The 23,907-nt window shown below is 39.4% G+C and overlaps 1 protein-coding gene across 2 annotated transcripts in view; it reads left to right on the top strand.

The window, feature by feature from the left end:
• PACC1 (proton activated chloride channel 1) overlaps positions 1–23,907 on the top strand; it is a 226,370-nt gene that overhangs the window by 24,027 nt on the left and 178,436 nt on the right. The window contains exons 2-3 of one of the 2 annotated variants that reach the window (XM_053712436.1): positions 7,356–7,458; positions 11,526–11,735. In XM_053712436.1, coding sequence (XP_053568411.1) covers positions 7,356–7,458; positions 11,526–11,735 — 313 coding nt within the window. The remainder of the gene's footprint in view (positions 1–7,355; positions 7,459–11,525; positions 11,736–23,907) is intronic. The other variant, XM_053712437.1, reaches the window with a different exon arrangement.

The following is a 23,907-nucleotide window of genomic DNA, read 5'->3' as shown; positions in this document are numbered from 1 at the left end:
GGGAGGGAGAGGGTTGGGGGAGGGAAGTGTCATTGAGGGTTTCAGTAGTCTGTGCTATCAGCTGTATTGTCTTACGTTGTCTGTTGTCTGTGTGTTGCCCAGCGCTCCAGCATTATCTCGTGTGTGTCTACTGTGCCATGTTGGGTGTGGTGGTATCTTTCTAGTCGTAGCAGCGTGTCTACTTGTTCTTGCCATTCTTTAAAAGTCGGTGTGATTCTAGACTTCCAATGTTTTGGGATCAATAATTTTGCTCCGTTCAGCATAAGTATTAGTAGGGCTCAGCTTGCTTTACAGGGTAATTTGGGCAGAGAAAGTATAGTAGTGTTTTTGGGGTGTTTTGTAGGGGTTTCCCCAGGACTAGTTCCATGTGATTAAGAATTGCGACCCAGTATTCATCTAGCTTAGGGCAGTCCCACCATATGTGTGTAGGTGTGCCTTGTTCTCCGCAGTCTCTCCAGCATTTGCCAGAGGCCTGTTTGTAAATCTTCTGCAGCCTACTAGGTGTGAGGTACCACCTTGCCATGCATTTATAACTAGATTCTTGCACTCTCATAGATATTGAGGATGTTTTGGTCACTAGAAAGGCATTCTGCCAGTCCTCATAACCTATCTCGGTCTGCCACTCCCTCTCCCATGCTTTTGTGTAAGAGGGGAGTGTCTGGGCTTCGTCTGTCAGTAGAAGTTTGTATAGTAATGAGATTGCATGTGCAGTTGGTGTGTCTTTCAGGCATAAGGTCTCAAATGTGGTAGGTGGTCTAGTAAGGCAGGATCTGTGTTTGTGTGTCATGAGATAATGATTTAGCCGCGTATGTGAGTACCAGCTCATCGTCAGGTTAGATAATTCTTCAGAGATAACCGCGTGAGTCTTGAGCTTATGTCCATCAGTCAGTGTCATGATGGTGTAGTCTTTAAAGGGTGTGTCGGGGGTGGTTCTGTTGTCTGGGTAGTTCCATGGCAGCTCTGCATTGTGATAGATGGGAGTCAGCGGAGAGTGTTTAGTCGTGATGTGTGTCGTGGTACATACTATCTTGTCCCATACTGAGTAGAAGTCCATCAACAAGGGGTATTTTGTTATGGCTGCATGTCTATCCTTCTCCAGAGTCCAGGCACCCAGTCCCGCGTTGTTTGTGTCCAGGATGTCACAGTCTAGTCGTACCCATTCTTTGTTGGGGTCATTGGAGCACCAATCTAACAGTCTGCCTAGCGTGATTGCCTGTTTGTACGTTTGTATGTTTGGGACTCCCAGTCCCCCTCTGTCCCTAGGTAGATATAAAGTTCTCCTGGCTACTCTGGGTCTGACCCCCCCCCCAGATGTATTGCTCTATTAAGTTTTGCAATTTTAGTAGGTAGTTCCCCGGGAGGGGAATTGGTGTTGTCTGGGTAGCACATTCATCTTAATGACATTTATTCGTCCAAGCCAAGAGATAGACTTGTTCTTCCATCTGGACAAGTCCGCTATCAGCGTGGTTTCTAGGTTTTTGTAGTTTTCTTGAAAGATAGTCTGAACATCCGGGGAGATATATATCCCCAAGTATTTCAGCTTATCTTGCTGTAATCTCAGGGGACAGTCACCTAGTGCTGTAATTAGTTCCTCTGGGTTGTATGTAACGTTCAGTATTTCTGATTTGGTGACGTTAAGGTGGAAGTTAGAGAGTCGTCCGTATTCTCTGAAAGTATCTAAAACTCTGGGGAGGGAAGTCCCTATGTCAGTGAGTGTTAATAGGACGTCGTCGGCATATAATGACAACTTGTGTGTGCGCGATTTAGTCTTTATGCCCGAGATCTGGGGGTCCTCTCTTATTTTTTGCGCCAGCACCTCTATGGTAATGGCGAAAAGGAGCGGTGAGAGTGGGCACCCCTGCCTGGTCCCGTTTCTGATATGGAATCTGTCAGATAGCAGGCCATTAACTTTCACTCTAGCCGTGGGGTTCTCATAGAGGGCAAATATTTGTTTGATAAAGGCTTCGCTGAATTGCATTTTGGCCAGGACTGCTTTTAGAAAAGGCCAGTGCACCCGGTCGAACGCCTTTTCTGCGTCCGTAGAGACCAATATTAGGGGCGTGTTCTGTTGCTGGGCGTGTGACACTAGTTGTAGCACTTTCAGCGTGTTGTCGCGAGCTTCTCTCCCTGGCACGAACCCCACTTGATCCGGGTGTATCAGTGAGGGGAGGATCTTATTAATTCTATTAGCTAGCACCTTGGCGTAGATTTTTACATCCACGTTGAGGAGCGAGATCGGGCGGAAGTTCTCCGGTCTATCCGGGGATCTTCCCAGTTTAGGAAGGACAGTGATGTTTGCCTCTAGCATCTGATCAGGGAATCCACCCTCTTGCAACAATGAATTAAATAGGGAGGCGAGGGGTGTGAGTAGGTGATGTGTGAAGTCTTTGTAATATTTAACCCCTAGCCCATCTGGCCCTGGGCTCTTTCCATTTGGCATGCTTTTGATGGCTAACTTAATCTCATCAGTTGTTATTGGTCTGTCTAGATGCTCCATGTCCTCTCGTGAGAGGGAGGGCAGTTGAATGTCCCTTAAGTAGGCATCTATGTGTGACTGTGAGCTATTGTTAGTGATGTTGTATAGAGCTTCGTAGTATCGTCTGAAAGTCTCAGCTATTTTCTCACTCTCTTTCTGTGCGTGCCCTGATGCATCAGTTAGGGTGTGTATGTGCGTGTTTAATTGTTTGCGCTTCAGCGCCTTAGCTAGTGATGAGCCTATTTTATCGCTCATCTCAAAATATTTTTGTTGTAACATTGATGCCTTCCTCTGGTACTCTTTAATAAGGTGATTGTTCAATGCAGTCTTTACTGCAGTCAGGGATTCTAATATTGTGGAAGATGAGGTATTCTTTTTTAACTCAGTTTCCCAATATCGGATCTGGGATAGGGATGAGTTCAAAAACTGTCTATTCTGCTTAGTTTCATTAGCTTTGAGCTTTATGAACTCACCCCTAATCACACATTTGTGTGCTTCCCATGTCGTGGAGGTGGGTAGGGCCTCCAATGGGTTTTCAATAAAGTAATGCCGTAGTGTTGTGTCAATTGCCAGTTTGTGCAATGGGTTGTCTAAGATGTGTTCGTCAAGTCTCCACAAGTGTGGTTTTGCGGGCATGTCTGGCCAGTCCAGTGTACACTGTACAGGGGCATGGTCTGACCAAGTGATTGGTAGTATAACAGTGTTGTTTATGAGAGAGAGGCCAAGTTGGTCTGTTATAAGGTAGTCAATTCTAGTATATACGTGGTGTGGATGTGAGAAAAAAGTATAGTCTCGTGTGTCTGGATGGAATGATCTCCATATGTCGTGCAATTTTAGTGAGCGGAGTTGCAGATTAATGGTTTTGATTACTTTGTGTGGTATGTTGGTTTTTCCTGTTGAGGTGTCATGGGTGGGGTCCAATGGTAGATTAAAGTCTCCTGTCAGAAATACTATGCCTCTTGCATGTTCTAGTAGTAGTTGTATCAGCTGTTTGAATACAGTGTGCTGGCCCTGATTTGGCAAGTAAACATTAGCAATTGTAATATGTGAACCAAACAGTGTCCCCACCACTAGCAGATATGATCCATTGGGATCCTTGAGTACCAGGGTAGGTTGGAAGGGAATTGTGTTCTTGATGAAGATACCCACTCCGCCCTTTTTTGAACAGCCTGAGGCTAGATAGAAGTTGCTATACCTATGGGTGATATACCTAGGCTCCCTCCCTTTTTTGAAATGGGTCTCCTGGATACAGACGATGTCCCCTCCTGCTCTATGTAATTGTGTGAAAGCAATTGATCTCTTTTCGGGGCTGTTGAGCCCTTTAGCATTGATGGTTATGAGTTTAATGGGGCGTGACTGCATGTCTCCGATGTTCAGTGTGCTTAGTTGGACAATGTCAGAGATATTTTGCTGTCCTTATACCTGTCTATTAATGTGTTAGTGTGCTGGAGGCTGGGCAATATCTGGCTATTCTGTAGGCTCTGCTCCTTCTGTGAGTCTGTGGGTTGTATGATTTCTAGGGCTCTCAATCTCTGTGTGTTAAAGGAGGAGGGGAGGTGGGTGAAAGAGAGATGGGAAGAGGAGGTGGAAAGAGGACAGGGGGAGGAGAAAGTTGCGAACAGTTATTGTACACAAAAGGTGCAGCTACCTAGTTGCGGGTGCCAATGTCAAGTAAATGTATAAAACTCTAGAAATCTATGAAAACAGTAATCAATAATAACAATCAACCAGATAAGTAGGGTAGTATCCCTGTCATCAAACCCAGCATTTGAAAAGCATAATTAAAGATAACATTGCATTATATACGACCTGTAATCTCCAGTCAGGAACTGATCCCCGGCTGGGACCGTGGGAGCGAGCAGTCCATTAATTGATGTGGTTCTTCCACATCATCAGCTACAGTCACCAGTGAGGGGTGTTTATGATTGTCCCGTTCAGTGTTGGTTGTGGTTGTGGGTCGTGCCCGACTCCCTGGCGGGAACCTTGGTGCCGGGCCTTCTTTCATTTGTTCCTCTGTCGGGATGTGTATCCGTAGGGTTTCACAAAAGCGGGGTAAATCATCTTGAGTTTTGTAGATAGCTGTGGTATTGCCATTAGTTGCAATGATGCTAACTGGGAACCCCCAGCGATAGGCGATCTTCTTCTCTCGGAGTACTGTGGTTATATGATTCAAATCCCTTCTTTTTTGGAGTGTTGTAGGGCTCAGATCTGTAAAGATTTGGATGCGAATGCCAGCATGAGTGAGATCTTGTTTTTGCCTTGAGTGCTTGAGTATGTCTTCTTTGTCTTTGAAATGCAGTAGCTTCAGGATCACATCCCTGGGGGGTGCTTTGGGTGGTGGTTTCGCCCTGAGGGCTCTATGCGCTCTTTCAATAACCACTTCAGGTGCATGCTCATCTCCTCTTACTGTGCGGAACAGCGCCTGTAAGCAGCCCTCCAGAGCTCCTTGTTGGATGGTTTCTGGTATCCCACGTACTCTCAAATTGTTCCTCCTGCCCCTATTGTCCAAGTCCTCCACTTTCTCTAGTAAGTTGTATATAGTTTCTTCCTGATCATAGAGTAAGCGGGACATGTGATTGATGTCGTTGCTAGCTGTATTGTGATTTTCCTCTAGGTTAGTAACTCTTTGCGTTACTCTTGACAGGTCTTTTTTCAAATCACCATACCATCCCTTCACTTCAGTGAGCATTTCTTTGAAATCTTCTTTAGTACACAGGGATTTAAGGTCCTCTTTAGTGATTGTTGGATTGGTGGTGGGGGCAGGGCTTTCAACCTGGGTACTGAACTGTGGACTTGATGTAGGCATATTACTGTCAGAGGTAGGTTGTGCCGATTTTGAGGTGGGTTCATGTTGCTTTAAAAATTGCTGCATGATCCTGGGTTGCTGAGCACTATCTGGTTTAACTGATTTTTTCCCAGGCATACTTGCGTGGGTTGGGGGAGGCAGGTGTTAAAGGACAAATGATGCCACTTCTTGAGGTATTATAAGTCAGAGGTGAGGCTTGTGCCTTAGATGTGGTTAGTATAGTGCTTTGGCAGTTTCACCCTAAACACTGTGTAAGCATATGCAGGGCTTGTCTTAATAAAGATAAGTGAGAAAAGTCTAAGAAAGTCCTGTTACCTCAAAGAAGCTGTGTAGAGATGTTGCTCCCTGTGTCTGTGGCCCTTGTAGCTTTTGTTTTGCTGTCTGATGCAGTAAGGAGGTATTACCCAAAGTGACTGTGGCGTGGGTGCTTCACATGCGCTGCTGCAGGCTGTGTAGTTTATACTCTTCTCCTCAGCAGTGCTTCTTTGAGGTGCCTGATCCCCTGTAGCTGTGACTTGTTCGGCAGCCCTTGATGACCAGCTGCGCTGTGCTGTGGTGCTGTGTGCGGCCTAAGCCGTTAGCTTCTGTGACCTTGGGCGCGTGACACCTTGCCGCGGGGCCTCAGTATGTGCGGCTATGATGTGTGGCAACGGGCTTTAGATGCGGCTGATGGTGTGATCGTCAGGTGGTAGGTGCCTGCAGCTGCCGGTCTGTCATGCTGCTCCCCGGTGAGATAGATACTGCCCTGGAGCCGTTAAGGCCTGTCCGTGTGGTGCCCCCTGAGTCCCGGACCGCGCCTGATGTTGTGAGCGGTTCCGGGTTAGGTAGAGAGCACAAACGGCTATCGGAGGGTAAGACCAGGGTGGGAAGGCATTCACCTTCGATTTGGGGCAGTTTTTAAGGCTTGGGTCGAGGATGGCTGCTGGGTTTGATGACTTAGGGCCTGGGAGCTGTTTCTCTACGCAGCCATTTCCCTGAACGGCCAAGCTCCGCCCCCCATTTCTTTTTTTTTAATTTTTTTTATTATTATTAAATTCCCTCTTTGATGCAACAAATAATTAAAAAAAATAGCTTTAAGGTTCCTTAATCCCCAAATTGATTCCACCTGCTTTCCTCTATTTCTGTTCTCCCTTCAAATCTTTTCTTACTCACAGTGAATTTAAAATACTTTTGCTATTAGCTCAGAGTAAGGATATATCGTCTTTTCTATCTGAAGCCGTATATTTATGTAGTCTGTTAATATTTATATATACAGATGTTTAATGGGCAGTTATATGGTTTTTGTGCTCATTTAATATCTATAGAGAGAGAGAGAGAATATACCTGTATATTAACTGCTTTCTTACCAATTTATATTTTCATTTACATGCAATCATTTCTCAGCATAATTGTATTTATTTACAGTATGAGTCCTGAGAATTCTGGCTCTATGTGTAAAAGCTTGTCTGTGAAGATATATAAATACATTATTCAGCAGTTTTTTCATTTACTGAGGCAAGCACAAAATACTAACTATTAGGCAAGTGCAGTTTCGTTAGCTGCTGGATGCAGAAGGCGGCAGCCGCTTGTGGCATTTTCTCTTTTTCGGAGCTGGATTCTTCTTGTGAAAGTGCATCGCACTAACATTTGTATTTGCACAGATCTTAATGTGTGGCAATTTCACGAGAAGAACTCCGGCTCATGTTTTGTTTTTTTTTGTTTTGTTTCCAGGAGAAACTTTATTTTGTTTTTAAAGCCTAGAGGCAGGAGCATTTATAAAGTGCCAATCTCAAAACGTTTGTGTAAAGCGTGCATCAGTCAGAGGCTGCATATGCTGTCAGATCTGCACTGTAGTAAACAGTAGTGATCTAAGCTATTTTTGTGTTTATTTTAATAAATGAACATAAAGTATGCTGCAAATAACTATAGATATACATAATTTATTGCTCCATTGTTTATTATACATTTAAACAGATCTATGATATTGAAATAAATCTCCCACAATATATTTTTAGTTGGTTGGTTGACAGCTGAATTGCAAGTTTAGATTTTATTTTCCATAGTTTCTTAATGTAATATTTATGTTCTATTCAGCTAAATGATGAAACCGAGCAAGTACTGCAGGATCCAGAGATGCAGGAAGACCTGGAGGAAGAAGATATGGAACAGGAAGATGCCATCTCTGCTGCTGTGCCAGGTGAGATCTGTGACATACACATTTCTTCTTTTCTTCATTGCCCAGAATTATATTACTATATTACCTCACCATGGAAATATGTGCTTTGGTGATTATATCCATATGCATGGCATTTGTATGTGTTTTTTTTTATAAATAAACTGATAATGGCTTAAAGGGACATAGTATGTTTGCCCCTGCTGATTGGCTTAGCAGCGGTATTTGCTCTGGACTAGCAGTGGTCTTCAGTAAAGCAATACTTTTAACTATGTGTTTAAACCATTTGCAGGGTTGCTATTGCTAAAATTACTCCCTTACCATACGAAGCCAGATCACCGAAGTTTATAGAGTGGGACACTTTCTGTGTCACTCTCTGTAACAATCCTCCGTTAGTGCCTGTGGTAGGAAAGGAGGGGGTGGGTGGGTGGTCCAGCAGAGGAGGGGGATGGAGGAGCAGGGCTCCCTACACTACTGCAAAAAGTTATAAAGAGAAATGGAGGGATGGGGCACTACACTACAGAAAAGTATCAGCTGGAGGGGGGAACCTACAATACAGAAGAAAGCGGTAGGAAAAAAATAAAAATGTGTTACTGTCGCATAGCAATGGGTGGAGGAAGGTTAAAGAGCAGTTTGGGAGAGATCAGGGCAGTGTCTGCTAGTACCGAAAATGCTGCTGACCAGTAGGGTGGGCGGCGGAACAGAGATGTTTGGGAGAGATCAGGTAGGAGGGTAATCCCTACACTAGAGCCACAATTAACCTTACACGTTAACTGATTAACCCCATCACTGCTGAGAAATTCAGAAATGTGGTGGCAAAGCCATGCATGTCTGCTGTTTCTGAACAAAGGGGATCCCAGAGAAGCTTTTACAACCATTTGTCCTATGACTGCAATAGGTGTGTGTAAATAATTTGTGAGAAACCCAAAGTTTGAGTGAGCACAATCTTATCTATATGGCACACATGAACTAGCGCTGTCTAGCTGGGAAAAACTGTCAAAATGCACTGAAATAAGAGGCAGTCTTCAAGGGCTTAGAAATTAGCATATGAGCCTACCTAGGTTTAGCTTTCAACAAAGATTACTAAGAGAACAAAGCAATTTTGGTGATAAAAGTAAATTAGAAAGTTGCTGAAAATTGCATGCTCTATCTAAATCATGAACGTTTGCTGTCCCTTTAAGTAGAGGTATTCATATGATATTTTCTAGACAGATTTTTACAGATATTCTGCATCACTTCAGAATTTATGTAATTTGTCTTTTTGAAGTGACAGTAAAATCATACATTTGAAACAGCATTATTTTAATATTTGTACCTGTAGAATGGTTATGTAAAAACGCATAGGAAGTACATCTCTGTATAAAGTTGGTGCTTAAAGGGAAATAAGTCTGGAAAAACTGTGATGCATACAGCATTTTATTGCACTATTGCTTGTGGGTAACTATGTGTTTAACCTCCACAAGGAGTTTAAAGGAACAGTAAAAATAAAACTTTCATTATTCAGACAGCACATGCAATTGTATAGTTTACATCTAGTATCAAGTTTGCTTTGTTCTGTTGGTATCCTTTGTTTAAGAGTAAACCTAGGTAGGCTGGTTGGATGATTAAGTATCAGTGATATTAAAGGGACAGTGTACACCAATTTTCATATAACCGCATGTAATAGACACTACTATAAAGAATAATATGCAAAGATACTGATCTAAAAATCCAATATAAAACAGTTTAAAAACACAGTTTAGCACTGTTGATGAGGTTAGGCTGGGACACCCAATGAAAGGGGCAGGCGAAACAGAAACAGCAGTCACGCCCCCCCACCCCCCTTCCTTGCATGTGAAAAGACAGATTACACAAACAGGAGCCAGCAGGAGTCTGTAAACAAGCGTATACGTTTAATAATGTGGGGATTGGTTAGGAGTCTGAAAATTAGCACAATGTTATTAAAAAATAAGCAAAACTAATCATTGTTACAAAAACACTCCGAGATGGGCTAAATAAACGGAGCTACAAAACATTTATGCAAAGACAAATCTAGTGTACAATGTCCCTTTTATAAGGGATTTGAGTGTAGCAGATGCACCCTTATCCAGGGTGTATGTGTATATGGGTGCATAGGGAGATGTTCTATTTAGGAATTTCTACACAAACCGCTGTTTAATGTTGGGGTGTTTAGGAGTGTTTTTAGTGTAACAATGTTTTTAAACCGTTTACACACAGCTTTAACATGAGGGATTGGGGTTATTGTGACTGGTACCACGTTACCTCTGGGAATGCTGGTGACTATTGCTATGTTTGTTTGTGAAAGTCTGGTGGTTTACTCCCGGTTGTGATTTTACTTGAGGTTCTTACAAATTAGATGTTTAGATTGAGTTTATTTAAATTAGGTGTGGGAGTGTCTGCAATTCAAGGTATTGATATATTGGCATACATTTTAGTTTACAAGCAGTATCACAATTTCTTCTTCAATAGGGTCCACATTATGATTACATCATGTACAAAGTATTGATAGATCATGGCTTTTATAGGCAAAATACTTAACCTATTTTTAATCTTTTCCCTGAATAGGCAAGTAGATGGTGTCATTTTTATGCCTATGGGGGTACCCATTTTCTGTGAATAGATGTCCATTCCTGTATATAGTAGTTAGTGTGTGCGTATGTTATCAGTTGCTGTAGACGGCGTATGGATTACTGGTGGTCGGAATGGTTCAGTTTGGAATAAGCCTTATAACAACCAGTTTTTTTTTGTAAATCAGTGGAATCCTAAAGGATGCTGGGCGATTACCTTATCGTGGATATCAGTGCGTGTTTCACACAGATGTTGTCTGTCCTGTCACAGGGATTTTCCTCTTTGCCTATTTGTAGCATCTATACAGAATACTTTTTACTTCACAGGAATTTGGCCTTTTTCAGATATAGTTCACACAGCACTGATATTTTCCCAAAAACACTGGCACACTCTTATTATAATCATTATTAATTGACACCACTGATAAGTGCCTATATGTTTTTCTACAGTACTAATTTAAGTTATTATTTTAGAGTGAACTAATTTTAGGAAAGGAGTGTGAGAGCACATAGTTATTAGGTACTGAATGATTTGCTACAGGTAAGAACACAGAAGTGAATTAATTAGTAATACTGTGAAGTTGTTAATCCAAACTTTTTATTTATTTTTTTAAATAAAATTATCAAAAATTACTATATTTCCCTGCCTGCAAGTCAGAATCTTCTCTGCCTGTGTCTTTGGTTTTGGTTTTTGTGTTCTAAAATCCATATACTAGTCTCTATTTATTTAAAACAACAAATATTACCTTTTTTTGATTACAGTACTGTACTATCTTTCTGAGGGTAATATGTATACACAACTATTAAGAATGAAATAAAACTACATTTAGCTAACATGTATAAGCTGTATTATGACATGTAAATATTGCCTAAATGACATAAAATACTGTTGTTTACACTTGGTCCCATCCCCTTTCCAAACTGTCCCATTTAAAGGACCAGTCACCTCAGTAGATTTGCATAATCAACAAGTGCAAGATAACAAGACATTGCAATAGCACTTAGTCTGAACTTCAAATGAGTAGTAGATTTTTTTTCTGACAATTTTAAAAGTTATGTCTTTTTCTACTCCCCCTGTACCATGTGACAGCCATTAGCCAATCACAAATGCATACACGTACCATGTGACAGCCATCAGCCATTCACAAATGCATACACACTTATTCTTGCACATGCTCAGTAGGAGCTGGTGACTCAAAAAGTTTAAATATAAAAAGACTGTGCAAATTTTGTTAATAGAAGTGAATTGGAAAGTTGTTTAAAATGGCATGCTGTATCTGAATAATGCAAGTTTAATTTTGATTGAGTGTTCCTTTAACAGATGCAAATATTAAAAAATCCAAACTGTTCCTAAATCCAAACCTTTTCCGGTCCCAAGCAGTTTAGATAAAGGGATTTCTACCTGTATACACCTGTAGTAAACCTAAATTGCAGATCAGATGTGAAAGAATAGAGTGGACTTCTCAGCGTGATATCCTTTTTAGGATTTAAATGTTTGAGTTGTTTGTTTTTGCTTCTTTATAGAAACCGAGATGGACAGAAATGGCTCCCCTTTCCGGTTCAGCAGAAGTTGCTTGAAAAACTTTTTTTCTGTGCTGCTGATCTTTGTGTATTTGATGCTGATGGCTGTAGCGGTCTTTCTGGTTTATCAGACAATCACTGACTTCAAGGAGAGGCTGAAACACCCAGTCATGTCTGTATCATATAAGGAGGTTCTCATGTACGATGCTCCTGGTAAGCCAATGGCCACTGATTCCATAAGTTGCAATGGGGACTTGTTTTGGGCCAACGGACAAGCTTATTTGTTTGTAGCAAAGCGTTGTTTTATATTTGCTTTATAAGGGCTGATGGATGGAATAATCTATTTAGACATTAACGTAGTATCTGTAGTGGTGTAATCATGACAACTCAGGTTCCCCCTTGTGATTTAAAAAGGTTTTCTCTAGGCCGCTGGCTGGAACATCATTTTTCTGGGATGCTGCTTAACCACTAGTATTGATGGGAGCTGACCAGAATGGAGTCATCAAGTAGAGTTGCATTTGTGATAGCCTTCGTTGAAGCCCATCTGAAGATGTGACTGTAAAGTATTGCATGGAAGTGTCAGCTTTTGCATTTAGTAGATGAGGGCTCGACAATTGTGTTCAAAATCTAGGAACTAGAGCATAAAATTAGGAGCCAGAAATAAATAATATAATAGTTGTGAGGCCTGTAAAGGATCCAATTGCACCAAGTTAAATTTAAGGTGTGGTTGGTGGCAACCAGCAGACGGAAATAGGCTTCATTTGTTGTGGACTAGATTTCCTATCCCTCAATAACAGAGCACAGGCTGCTGCTTTAGGGTTAACACAGAAAGCTTATTGAGGAAAATCACAGTATATAAATGCTTCTAGAGTGGGGAGGGACATGTAGATGAGAGGATTTAGGAGAGAAAAGGGACAGGATGATCCCTGTGGGGATCTTGGAATAGGGCGGGATGGATACACACAAAGGAAGTCATGTTCTTGGCAAGGGAACACTACTCATTGGGGGATATTTATCAAAGCGTCAATCTCAGTGCATTCGCTGGCGTCAATATGCTCACCAAACATTGCGGCCGCGGACCTGAATACGCTCTCCATATTTATAAAAAAAACCTGTCAAAAACATGCACACCAAGTACGGGGCGAAGAGCATCGGACTGTTGTTAACTAGCAGTCATCGATCTTGCGTCTATTCGGCTTTTTCCCAACTTTATTTATACCATTTCACTAAACGCTGCCACTATACTAAACCCCTATCTTGCCACTCCCCGACATCGCCACCACTAAATAAACTTATTAACCCCTAAACCTCTGGGGACTTCAAGAACTGTAAGTGGATCGTCGGGGGTTAGTGTTAGGTTTTTTTAAGTTTTTTTTTTTTTTTAGATTAGGGTCTGGGCAGTAAAAGAGCTAAATGCCCATACAAATGCCTTTTTCAGGGCAATGGGTAGTTTAGGTTATTTTAGATAGTTTTTTTTTTATTTGAGGTTGGTTGGTTGGTGGGTTTTACTGTTGGGGGTGTTTGTATTTTTTTGCCAGGTAAAAGAGCTATATTTTAAGGGTCATTGGTAGTTTATTGTAGGCTAGGGTTTTTTTATTTTGGCAGGGCTTTTTTATTATGATAGGGCTATTAGATTAGGTGTAAAAAAACCTATTTTTGATCATTTGGTTTGTTATTTTTCATAATTTAGTGTTCGTTTTTTTTGTAGCTTAGTTTTTCTTTTATTTGGTAATTAAGGACTTTGTAAGAATGTTTAATTGTATATTTACAATTTTGTATATTTAGGTTTTTTAATATGTAATTTAGTTCATTTAATTGGTAGTTTAATTTAATTGTAGTATAATAGTTAGGGTAGGTTAATTAATAGTTTAAAATTAGTTTATTTTAATTCTACAAGTAAGTTTTAATTTATTTAAAGATAGGGATGTTGTAATATTAATTTTAAAGTTAAGGGGTTGTTAGGTTTAGGGATTAATAGCTTAATTTAGTTTTTTGCGATGTGGGGGGCTGACGGTTTAGGGGTTAATAGGTTTAGTTAGTGGTGGTGATGTGAGAGGCCAGAGGTTTAGGGGTTAATAAGTTTATTTAGTGGCGGCGGTGTCGGGGAGCGGCGGAATAGGGGTTAATAACATTATGTAGGTGGCGGCGATGTCTGGGGCGGCAGATTAGGGGTGTTTAGAATCTGGGTTTATGTTAGGGTGTTAGGTGTAAACATAACTTTTTTTCTACCATAGAAATCAATGGGGTATGCTTCAAGCTCTTGCAGCATCGAACATAAGCTTTCGGTGCTTTCAGACTCCCATTGATTTCTATGGCATTCGCGGCCTCAAGGGTGGCAGATTGAAAACCAGGTACGCTGTGTTGGAAAAGACCCGAGCGTACCTGTTAAATGTTTGATAAATGGGGAAATGTGTCAAATAGAGCCGAATGTGTATTCGAAGCATCGATCTGTGTCTGATTGAGATTGCGGGATCGTATGTTACGTCACAAATTTCAACATTTGCCGATCTTGAGGCTTTGATAACTAGGTCGGATCAATCTCGCAACAATTATGATGCAGAATTCCAGCATATTTTCGGTTGACACTTTGATAAATAGGCCCCATTAACTTGCATCTGCACTTGACGTGAGGTTCTGTCACATTCTGTACCTTTAAGAAAGAGTCTTGCTCTCTCCTCACTTGGCTATAAAGTATCAACCCACACACCTGTTCTTTGCTTGATTATTTTGTTTGTTGAAACTTACTTACCACTTTTAAAAGTTACTAACTGGATTCAGCCGCTCCTCTCTGCAGCTCCACACTGCAGCTCCTCTTTGCAGTTCCTCTCTGCAGCTCCTCTCTGCAGCTCCTCACTACAGCTCCTGTCTGCAGCTCCTTTTGTGATCCACTTCAACCAGAGGCTACCTCTCACAACTAAGCTGTTTCCAAACCGCAAGTATTTCCTATAAAGACTGTGTCCTAACAAGATTCTGTTTGCCTCTGCTAATACTGAAACTAAGTACTAAATAGAGACTTGCTTGTGAGACTGTATTCCTAACTATTTGCTCTAATCATTACTTGCTACACTAACAGCTCTGCTTACTACATGCCTAAACATTTGTGCCTCATTTGCTGTTCAGTTAACCCCTCACATACTCTCTTCTCCCACAGCCTCAGTAAACCCTATCACTCTGTCTCTGAAAAGTGCTACCTTAACTGTACTACAAACATATTTGATTCAAGCCTTTAATTACTGATCCCTGCTCTAAAAACATAACTTTTGACTATATTTGTCTGCTACAGTAAACACTTAATGAAAAAACCCTACCTTCTAAAGTGTATTCAGTAAAATCAGCTATCTCTTATGGTAACACCTTATGCATCAATTACATATGTTTAAGGATTTAAAGAGACAGCCACAAAACAACAAATTATATTACTGAAGTATACATATAGTTTCTTTTTATATAGTAGCTTCCTGACAGGTTCACTGGTAGGAAATGGTTGTACATCATTGTCATAAAGTTTGTGTAGTTGTTGGAAATGTTCTTATATTTGGCGTTTGAGAAGGCAATAAATGTAAATTGGTTAGTGTATGTGTGTGTGTGTATGTATGTGTAATATATATGTATGTATGTATATATATATATATATATATATATATATATATATATATATATATATATATATATATATATATATATATACTGTGTGTGTGTGTATATGTATGTATATATATATGTATGTGTATATATATATATATATATATATATATATATATATATATATATATATATATATATATATAATACAAATATTTGCATAGGAAATTAGCACATCTAGGCAAGATTCCCCGCTTGCTTTTCCCCAGAAATACTCCATATACAATGTTACCAATGCACAAGAGAATTCGGGGTAAGATATGCAAATTCTCAGTTTTTTTGCTTCAAATACTGTTTTAACACATCCTTTTAGCGATCCTTTTAACAGGATTATTGCAGCAATGCAGACCATGATTTTAATGAATTTTGATTTAACCCTGAAAGTAGCTTTACCAATGCAGCAACCAGAAATCTATCTCCTACAGACGAGTTCTAAAAAGAACGAAACAGGCTGTCTAGTGAGTGATTTCTGTATTGCTGCAATAATCCTGTTAAAAGGATCGCTGTGTTAAAACAGTATTTGAAGCAAAAAAACTGAGAATAAGCATATCTAATTTGCATATCTTACCCAGAATTCTCTTGTGCATTGGTAACATTGTATATGGAGTATTTCTGGGGAAAAGCAAGCGGGGATATCTTACCTAGATGTGCTAATTTCCTATGCAAATATTTGTATTGATTTAATTTTAAGACATGGAGGATTTAATCTCAGTTTTTATCTCCACCATAATTTTTTATATATATATATATATATATATATATATATATATATATGTGTATGTATGTGTGTGTGTATGTATATATATATATATATATATATGTGTGTGTATATATTTATATGTATATGTGTGCTCATAAGTTTACATACCCTGGCAGAATTTATGATTTCTTGGCCATTTTTCAGAGAATATGAATGATAACACAAAAAGTTTTCTTTCACTCATGATTAGTGTTTGGCTGAAGCCATTTATTATCAATCAACTGTGGTTTACTCTTTTTAAATCATAATGACAACAGAAACTACCCAAATGACCCTGATCAAAAGTTTACATACCCCAGTTCCTAATACTGTGTATTGCTCCCTTTAACATCAATGACAGCTTTAAGTCTTTTGTGGTATTTGTGGATGAGGCTCTTTATCTTCTCAGATGGTAAAGCTGCCCATTCTTCCAGGCAAAAAGCCTCCAGTTCCTGTAAATTCTTGGGCTGTCTTGCATGAACTGCATGTTTGAGATCTCCCCAGAGTGGCTCAATGATATTGAGGTCAGGAGACTGAGATTGACTCTCTCAAAATGTAGCGTTTATGGTTGTGGCCAAAAAGCTAAATTTTGGGCTCATCACTCCAAATGACTTTGTGCCAGAAGGTTTGAGGCTTGTCTCTGTGCTGTTTGGCGTATTGTAAACAGGATACTTTGTGGCAATTGCGTAATAATGGCTTCTGGCGACTCGACCATGCAGCCCATCTTTCTTCAAGTGCCTCCTTATTGTGCATCTTGAAACAGCTACACCACATGTTTTCAGAGAGTCCTGTATTTCACCTGAAGTTATTTGTGGGTTTTTCTTTGCATCCCAAACAATTTTCCTGGCAGTTGTGTCTAAAATTTTAGTTGGTCTACCTGACCGTGGTTTGGTTTTAACAGAACCCCTCATTTTCCACTTCTTGATTGGAGTTTGAACACTGCTGATTGGCATTCTCAATTCCTTGGATATCTTTTTATATCCCTTTCCTGTTTTATACAGTTCAACTATCTTTTCCCGCAGATCCTTTGACAATTCTTTTGCTTTCCCCATGACTCAGAATCCAGAAATGTCAGTGCAGCACTGGATGAAAGATGCAAGGGTCTGTCAGGAGTCTAGAAACTCATTGACCTTTTATACACACACACTAATTAGAAGCAAACAGATGAGTGAAAGAAAAGTTTTTGTTTTTTTTACAAAAGTTGTTTATTGAAACAAGTGTGACGTTTCGGGGACACACTCCCCTTTCTCAGACCATATATATACAGTGGGGCAAAAAAGTATTTAGTCAGCCACCAATTGTGCAAGTTGTCCCACTTAAGAAGATGAGAGAGGCCTGTAATTTTCATCATAGGTATACCTAAACTATGAGAGACAAAATGTGGAAACAAATCCAGGCAATCACATTGTCTGATTTGGAAAGAATTTATTTGCATATTATGGGGGAAAATAAGTATTTGGTCACCTACAAACAAGCAAGATTTCTGGCTCTCACAGACCTGTATCTTCTTTTTTAAGAGGCTCCTCTGTCCTCCACTCATTACCTGTATTAATGGCACCTGTTTGAACTTGTTATCAGTATAAAAGACAACTGTCCACAACCTCAAACAGTCACACTCCAAACTCCACTATGGTGGAGCTGTTGAAGGACACCAGAAACAAAATTGTAGACCTGCACCAGCCTGGGAAGACTGAATCTGCAATAGGCAAGCAGCTTGGTGTGAAGAAATCAACTGTGGGAGCAATAATTAGAAAATGGAAGACATACAAGACCACTGATAATCTCCCTCGATCTGGGGCTCCACGTAAGATCTCACCCCGTGGGGTCAAAATGATCACAAGAACGGTGAGCAAACATCCCAGAACCACACGGGGGGACCTAGTGAATGACCTGCAGAGAGCTGGGACCAACGTAATAAAGGCTACCATCAGTAACACACTACGCCGCCAGGGACTCAGATCCTGCAGTGCCAGACCTGTCCCCCTGCTTAAGCTAGTACATGTCCGGGCCCATCTGAAGTATGCTAGAGAGCATTTGGATGATCCAGAAGCGGATTGGGAGAATGTCATATGGTCAGATGAAACCAAAGTAGAACTGTTTGGTAGAAACACAACTCATCGTGTTTGGAGGAGAGAGAATGCTGAGTTGCAACCAAAGAACACCATACCTACTGTGAAGCATGGGGGTGGCAACATCATGCTTTGGGGCTGTTTCTCTGCAAAGGGAACAGGACGACTGATCCGTGTACATGAAAGAATGAATGGGGCCGTGTATCGTGAGATTTTGAGTGCAAACCTCCTTCCATCAGCAAGGGCATTGAAGATGAAACATGGCTGGGTCTTTCAGCATGACAATGATCCCAAACACACCACCCGGGCAATGAAGGAGTGGCTTCGTAAGAAGCATTTCAAGGTCCTGGAGTGGCCTAGCCAGTCTCCAGATCTCAAACCTTTGGAGGGAGTTGAAAGTTTGTGTTGCCCAGCGACAGCCATAAAACATCACTGCTCTAGAGGAGATCTGCATGCATGAATGGGCCAACATACCAGCAGCAACAGTGTGTGACAACCTTGTGAAGACTTACAGAAAACGTTTGACCTCTGTCATTGCCAACAAAGGATATATAACAAAGTATTGAGATGAACTTTTTATATTGACCAAATACTTATTTTCCATCATAATTTGGAAATAAATTCTTTCCAAATCAGACAATGTGATTGTCTGGATTTGTTTCCACATTTTGTCTCTCATAGTTGAGGTATACCTATGATGAAAATTACAGGCCTCTCTCATCTTCTTAAGTGGGAGAACTTGCATAAATGGTGGCTGACTAAATACTTTTTTGCCCCACTGTATATATATATATATTCATGTTTCATTGAGATGCACTATTTTAATGGGAGAATTGTAAATGCTTGTTATACAGGGCTCACTTATTGCTGGTCTGTTACAACGCAGAGCTAAAATATTATATAACACTTGTATGATGCATTTCATGTGCTTGCAGTAATTATAGTCAGTAGTGATATTTTAGTTGTCATGAGTTGGTTACTTGAGCTATAATGTTTGTTTACTGGAAAGTTCCAACTGCTGGAAAATCTATGAATAATTTACAGCAGCAGATACTGGTCAGGTGCCTGAAAAAAGGAATAGTTTTAATGTGTCCTTACTAATTTTCAGCAGAACCCTTCTTAATAGGTGATATTTAGAGAATATTTTCTGATGAAAGTTGTGTACTTTTTTTTAAGAGTTTTTTTTTAAAAGCCATATATTTATATAGACACCAAATGCTGTAGACATTTTAAATGTTTTAAAGGTTAGTGAACTGCTACTCATACAAAATTAAACAGCCTGCAATGCATAAAGTAAGCAAATATAAAATATGAAAATACTAAATTAAAGTAAAATAACATAAACAAAAGAATGGGAAAAAAGACTCCTTCCCCAGACCTAGGAAAAAGAAAGGAAAATCCTCCCACTGGCCTAACACGTCCACATGCTCCAGTTTAAAGGATGTCAGAGGTACTTCTGTGAGGATTAGCACAAAGGATTCAGTCTTATTTTACCAAAACGCTTTATAATACAAAAGAATGCTGACAAGGACTTTTGTGGGCTAGATAGAATGACAGCGTTCACAGAAAATGTTGCCAGTTGAGTGGCATTATAAAGTAGTATTGGCTAAAATTTTAGCCGGGTGGCCAGTAAAATCAGCTGGGTGGCGCACCCATTAACCCTTTGAGTGCTAATGATGGCTCTGAGCCGTCACAGAGTTTCTCACTCTGGTGCTAATGACGACTCAGAGCCGTCATGAGCACTCTCCCACCTTGAGGGAGATCTGGGGGCTCCCACCCACTCCTACCCCGACGATCGTGCCTGCATAGTGACAGGCCTCGCCGGGGCTTCACGTGATGTGTGGTGACGTCACGCGCAATAACGTGATGACGTCACAGCGCAACTTTATTTATACTTAACAATGTTAAGTATAGGAGCAGGGGGCATGCTGCTTAGAAGCCTGTATCTCAGGCATCTAAGCAGCTACAGACCCCCAAGACCCACTGTTGGAAAGGTAACCGCCTAACCTTCCCAACAGTGTTAAGTCTTGGGGGTCTGGAAAAATAAGAAGTTAAAAAATTTGTTTTTCAAAAAAATTAAAAAAAACTTCAAAAATCTTAGCACCCAGGTGGAAAAGTGCTTAGCACTCAAAGGGTTAAAGAGGTCCTGGGGAAAACACTGAATGATGGTAATGTCTTCTGTAAAAAGTGCTACCTTTTCAGTGTATTGTGCAACCATAAGGAGAACAAAAAGTAATATATAAATAAACAAATGTCGCTGAACTTGCAAATAATATTTCATTTATTGGTGACCTTTCAGGGATATTTATTTGTGTGTGTTTGTGTGTATATACCTACTTGTCGTCTATGAATGTCTAAAAAAAGAAATCTGCTTCACCCATAAAATGTACAAAGTAATATATATATATATAAATTAGTAAGTTACACTAAAGCACCAGCTCAATTTCAGTGTTGTTGGTAACTGGAGAATATAGCAATTTTTATAGTGTTAAAATATATTGCAGCAGTTGAAAATTGATTTGCAGTGAAAAGAAAAAATACATTTGGTTAAGTTTTTTTTTAAATGTCTCCTGAATTAATTTGATTCCTTTGCTCCTAATGTAACATAATTATAAGGTACAAGTGTTTATAAAAGAACGAGTTACAGCTCTTCAATCTCTTGCTATCTTTATTTGAGAAAGAAGGCATCTAAGCTAAGGAGCCAGCCAATTTTTGGTTTAGTACATGGACAGCACTTGTCTAATGGTGGGTGCATTTAGCCACCAATCAGCAAGCACAACCCAGGTTATGAATAAAAAATGGTCCGGCTTCTAAACTTACAGTCTTGTTTTTCAAATAAAGATAGCAAGAGAATGAAGAAAACTTAATAGGAGTAAATAAGAAAGTTGCTTAAAATTGCATGCTCTATCTGAATCCTGAAAATACAGTAGTAACACAATGGAAGAAATAAATGAATACTCTCCTCTGAAGCTGTGACCACAGCCGTCCCTCTGTTTTCTCCTGGACTGACTTGAAAATGTACAAAAGCTTGGAGACGCTGATCCACAGAAGAGGACTCTCATTCAGGCTGAACCGGTGATTCTACGTAGAAAGGTTCACAATCATGCAGTATCCACCAGTATATGTGGAATGAGTGATATATACTCACAAGATAGAGTTGGGTGTTCGGCTCTTGATATATCACTCATTCCACATATGTTGGTGGATACTGCATGATTGTGAACCTTTCTACGTAAAATCACCGGTTTAGCCTGAATGTGAGTCTTCTTCTGTTGATCAGCGCCTCCAAGCTTTTGTACATTTTCAAGTCTATCTGAATCATGAAAGAAAAAAATTTGGGTTCAGTATCCCTTTAAAGGGATACTAACCCCAATTTTTTTCTTTCATGATTCAGATAGAGCATGCAATTTTAAGCAACTTTCTAATTTACTCCTATTATCAATTTTTCTTTGTTCTCTTGCTATCTTGATTTGAAAAAGCAGTAATGAAAGGTTAGGAGCCGGCCCATTTTTAGTTCAGCACCTTGGTAGCGCTTGCTGATTGGTTTGCTACATTTAGCCACAAATCAACAAGTGCTACCCAGGTGCTGAACAAAAAATGGTCCGGCTCTAAAGCTTACAGTACTGCTTTTTCAAATCAAGATAGCATGAGAACAAAGTGAAATTGATAATAGGAGTGAAGTAGAAAGGTGCTTAAAATCTCATGCTCTATCTGACTCATGAAAGAAAAAAATTGGGTTTAGTGTCCCTTTAAGCCTCCACTTGAAGGTAACCGACTAAAATTATCACTTTGGTTTAAAATATAAAATGATGTTGTCAAGTTTTATTAAGCTGTTTTCATTTGAGACATGTTTAGGTCCTCTAACCTGTATAATTCATGGATTTGTAACTCATAAGTTGCTACATAAAAATCATGTACGCTGACCGGCACTCGGTATCACTGACTGACACCTTGCTCTTTACTGCTTTGCTCCTTTAAAGTGGCTGGGCTTGTAGAAAGTGGCATCATTATCTCTCTACACACATCTCCTTATCTTATTTATTTTACTATACACAAAGACTGCTAATTAGAGTAATTGAAAATGTACATTTTAGTATCTGTCACTCCTACCCTATTGGGCTGTATACGTGGTGTTTTTAAAAGACAAAAACATCAATTTCAAATGCCAAAATTAAGGTAAAGTAGCTATTTGTAAGCAATTTAATACACTCCAGCAAGTAAAATGGATCATTGGGAACATATTAAGAGTGAAAATGTTAAAGTGCAATGTCCCTTTAAGTTTTAAAATGTGAATATTGTATAATTCCTGTTAATGGTAATAATGACCATATTGGAAAAGAGCAAGTTTTATGGATTGTGTTTTTTTATTTAAAGCATAAAAGGTCTGCAAAGTTTATGCGGATTCAGAAATTCAATAATTCAATCATTTAAGGGATATGAAACTTAATTTTTTCTTTCATGATTCAGATAAAGCCTGTGATTTTAAACAACTTTCCATTTTACTTCTATGTTCTAATTTGCTCTGTTCTCTTGATATCATTTGTTGAATAGGATACATAGGTAGGCTCAGGAGCTGCTGATTGGTGGTTGCACATATATGCATCATCTTATTGGCTCACCCAATGCTCCCAGTAATGCATTGTTGCTTCTTCAACAAGAGAATGATGCAAATTAGATAATAGAAGTAAACCCAAAAGTTGTTTAAAATTGTATTATCTGTCTGACCCATTAAATATTTTTCTTTTATTCATGTCCCTTTAGTTCAACTATTCATTTAAAGTAAATTTCATTTTTGGTGAAGCTTTAAATTCAACTAGTCACAAAAAAACAATTAATGCAACAATGTACTGTAAAGTTGGTTTCCTTTTAATGAGTTTCCAGTCTTATACCAATGTTATATCAGCTGCATAGTTTAAAGGGAAATTGCTCCTTTAGGATTATTTTTGTATATCAAATAGTTGTTTCTGCTAATTGAAAGCAGCACTCAATAAAATGGGCTTTTCTTGTAGAGAGGAGACCTCCTTAGCTTATCTGTGTAATTATTTACACAAAGTCCTCCTTATGTTATTTCTCACTGTCTATTCAAAGACCAATTATTTGAGAGACAAATGGAAAATTAAACATTTAGTTAGGGCTGCAACTAACGATTATTTTCATAATCTATTTTCCTATATTTAAAATCAAATCCTCATACTGAGTGTTATAAATATAAACTTCCGACTAAAACTTTACATTAAAACAACTGTTGGTCCAATTTTTTAAGCAGCAGCACAAATTTTTATAATTAAGCATAACAAATTACAAACTATTTGAAAGAGGTAGAAGTAGAAATAGGTAGACTATCACTGTTTATAACATTCTGTCAACATGCTCCTGGCTAAGGCTGGCTCTCTTTTTGCAGCTATTTTGCCTGCAGCAGAGAAGAGGCGCTCAGATGGTGTTGAGGTGCCTGAGATGCATAAGTAGGGTTTTGCCAATATTACCAAGGTGGGCTATTTATCTTTGTTAGTTCTCCACCAATGCAAGGGGCCTCTCAACAAAGTAAGCCTGTACTTCATTGTAACATAAAAATATTTTGAATATCTATATGCAGTGGTAAATAACAATCTATAAGGTTAGGGGGAAAGTATCTAGTGCACTCTTAAAATAACAGATATATACTTACAGAGGTTGAATTTGGTACATATTCCAATTAATTAAAAATAGGGAAAAAAATTAACAATCCAAATAAACAATCCAAATGATGACTCCTATTTTATTTCTGAGTTGCACATAAGCCAGGAGTAGTTGTAAACTTAAAAAGAAACTTATAGTGTCCTGAAAAAGTGAAAAGAAAAATGTCTGTAGACGTCCTTTAGGGTTAGGACATAGCCATAAAACACAATACCATGTGCAGGAGCTCATTGGAGTGAAGCAGCTGGTGCTGTGCACAGAC

This window comes from Bombina bombina, chromosome 4 (genome assembly GCF_027579735.1).
Source record: "Bombina bombina isolate aBomBom1 chromosome 4, aBomBom1.pri, whole genome shotgun sequence".
NCBI classification, from domain to species: Eukaryota; Metazoa; Chordata; class Amphibia; order Anura; family Bombinatoridae; genus Bombina; species Bombina bombina.
The sequence above is the reverse complement of the archived record's forward strand: the minus strand, read 5'-3'. Positions and strand labels throughout refer to the sequence as shown.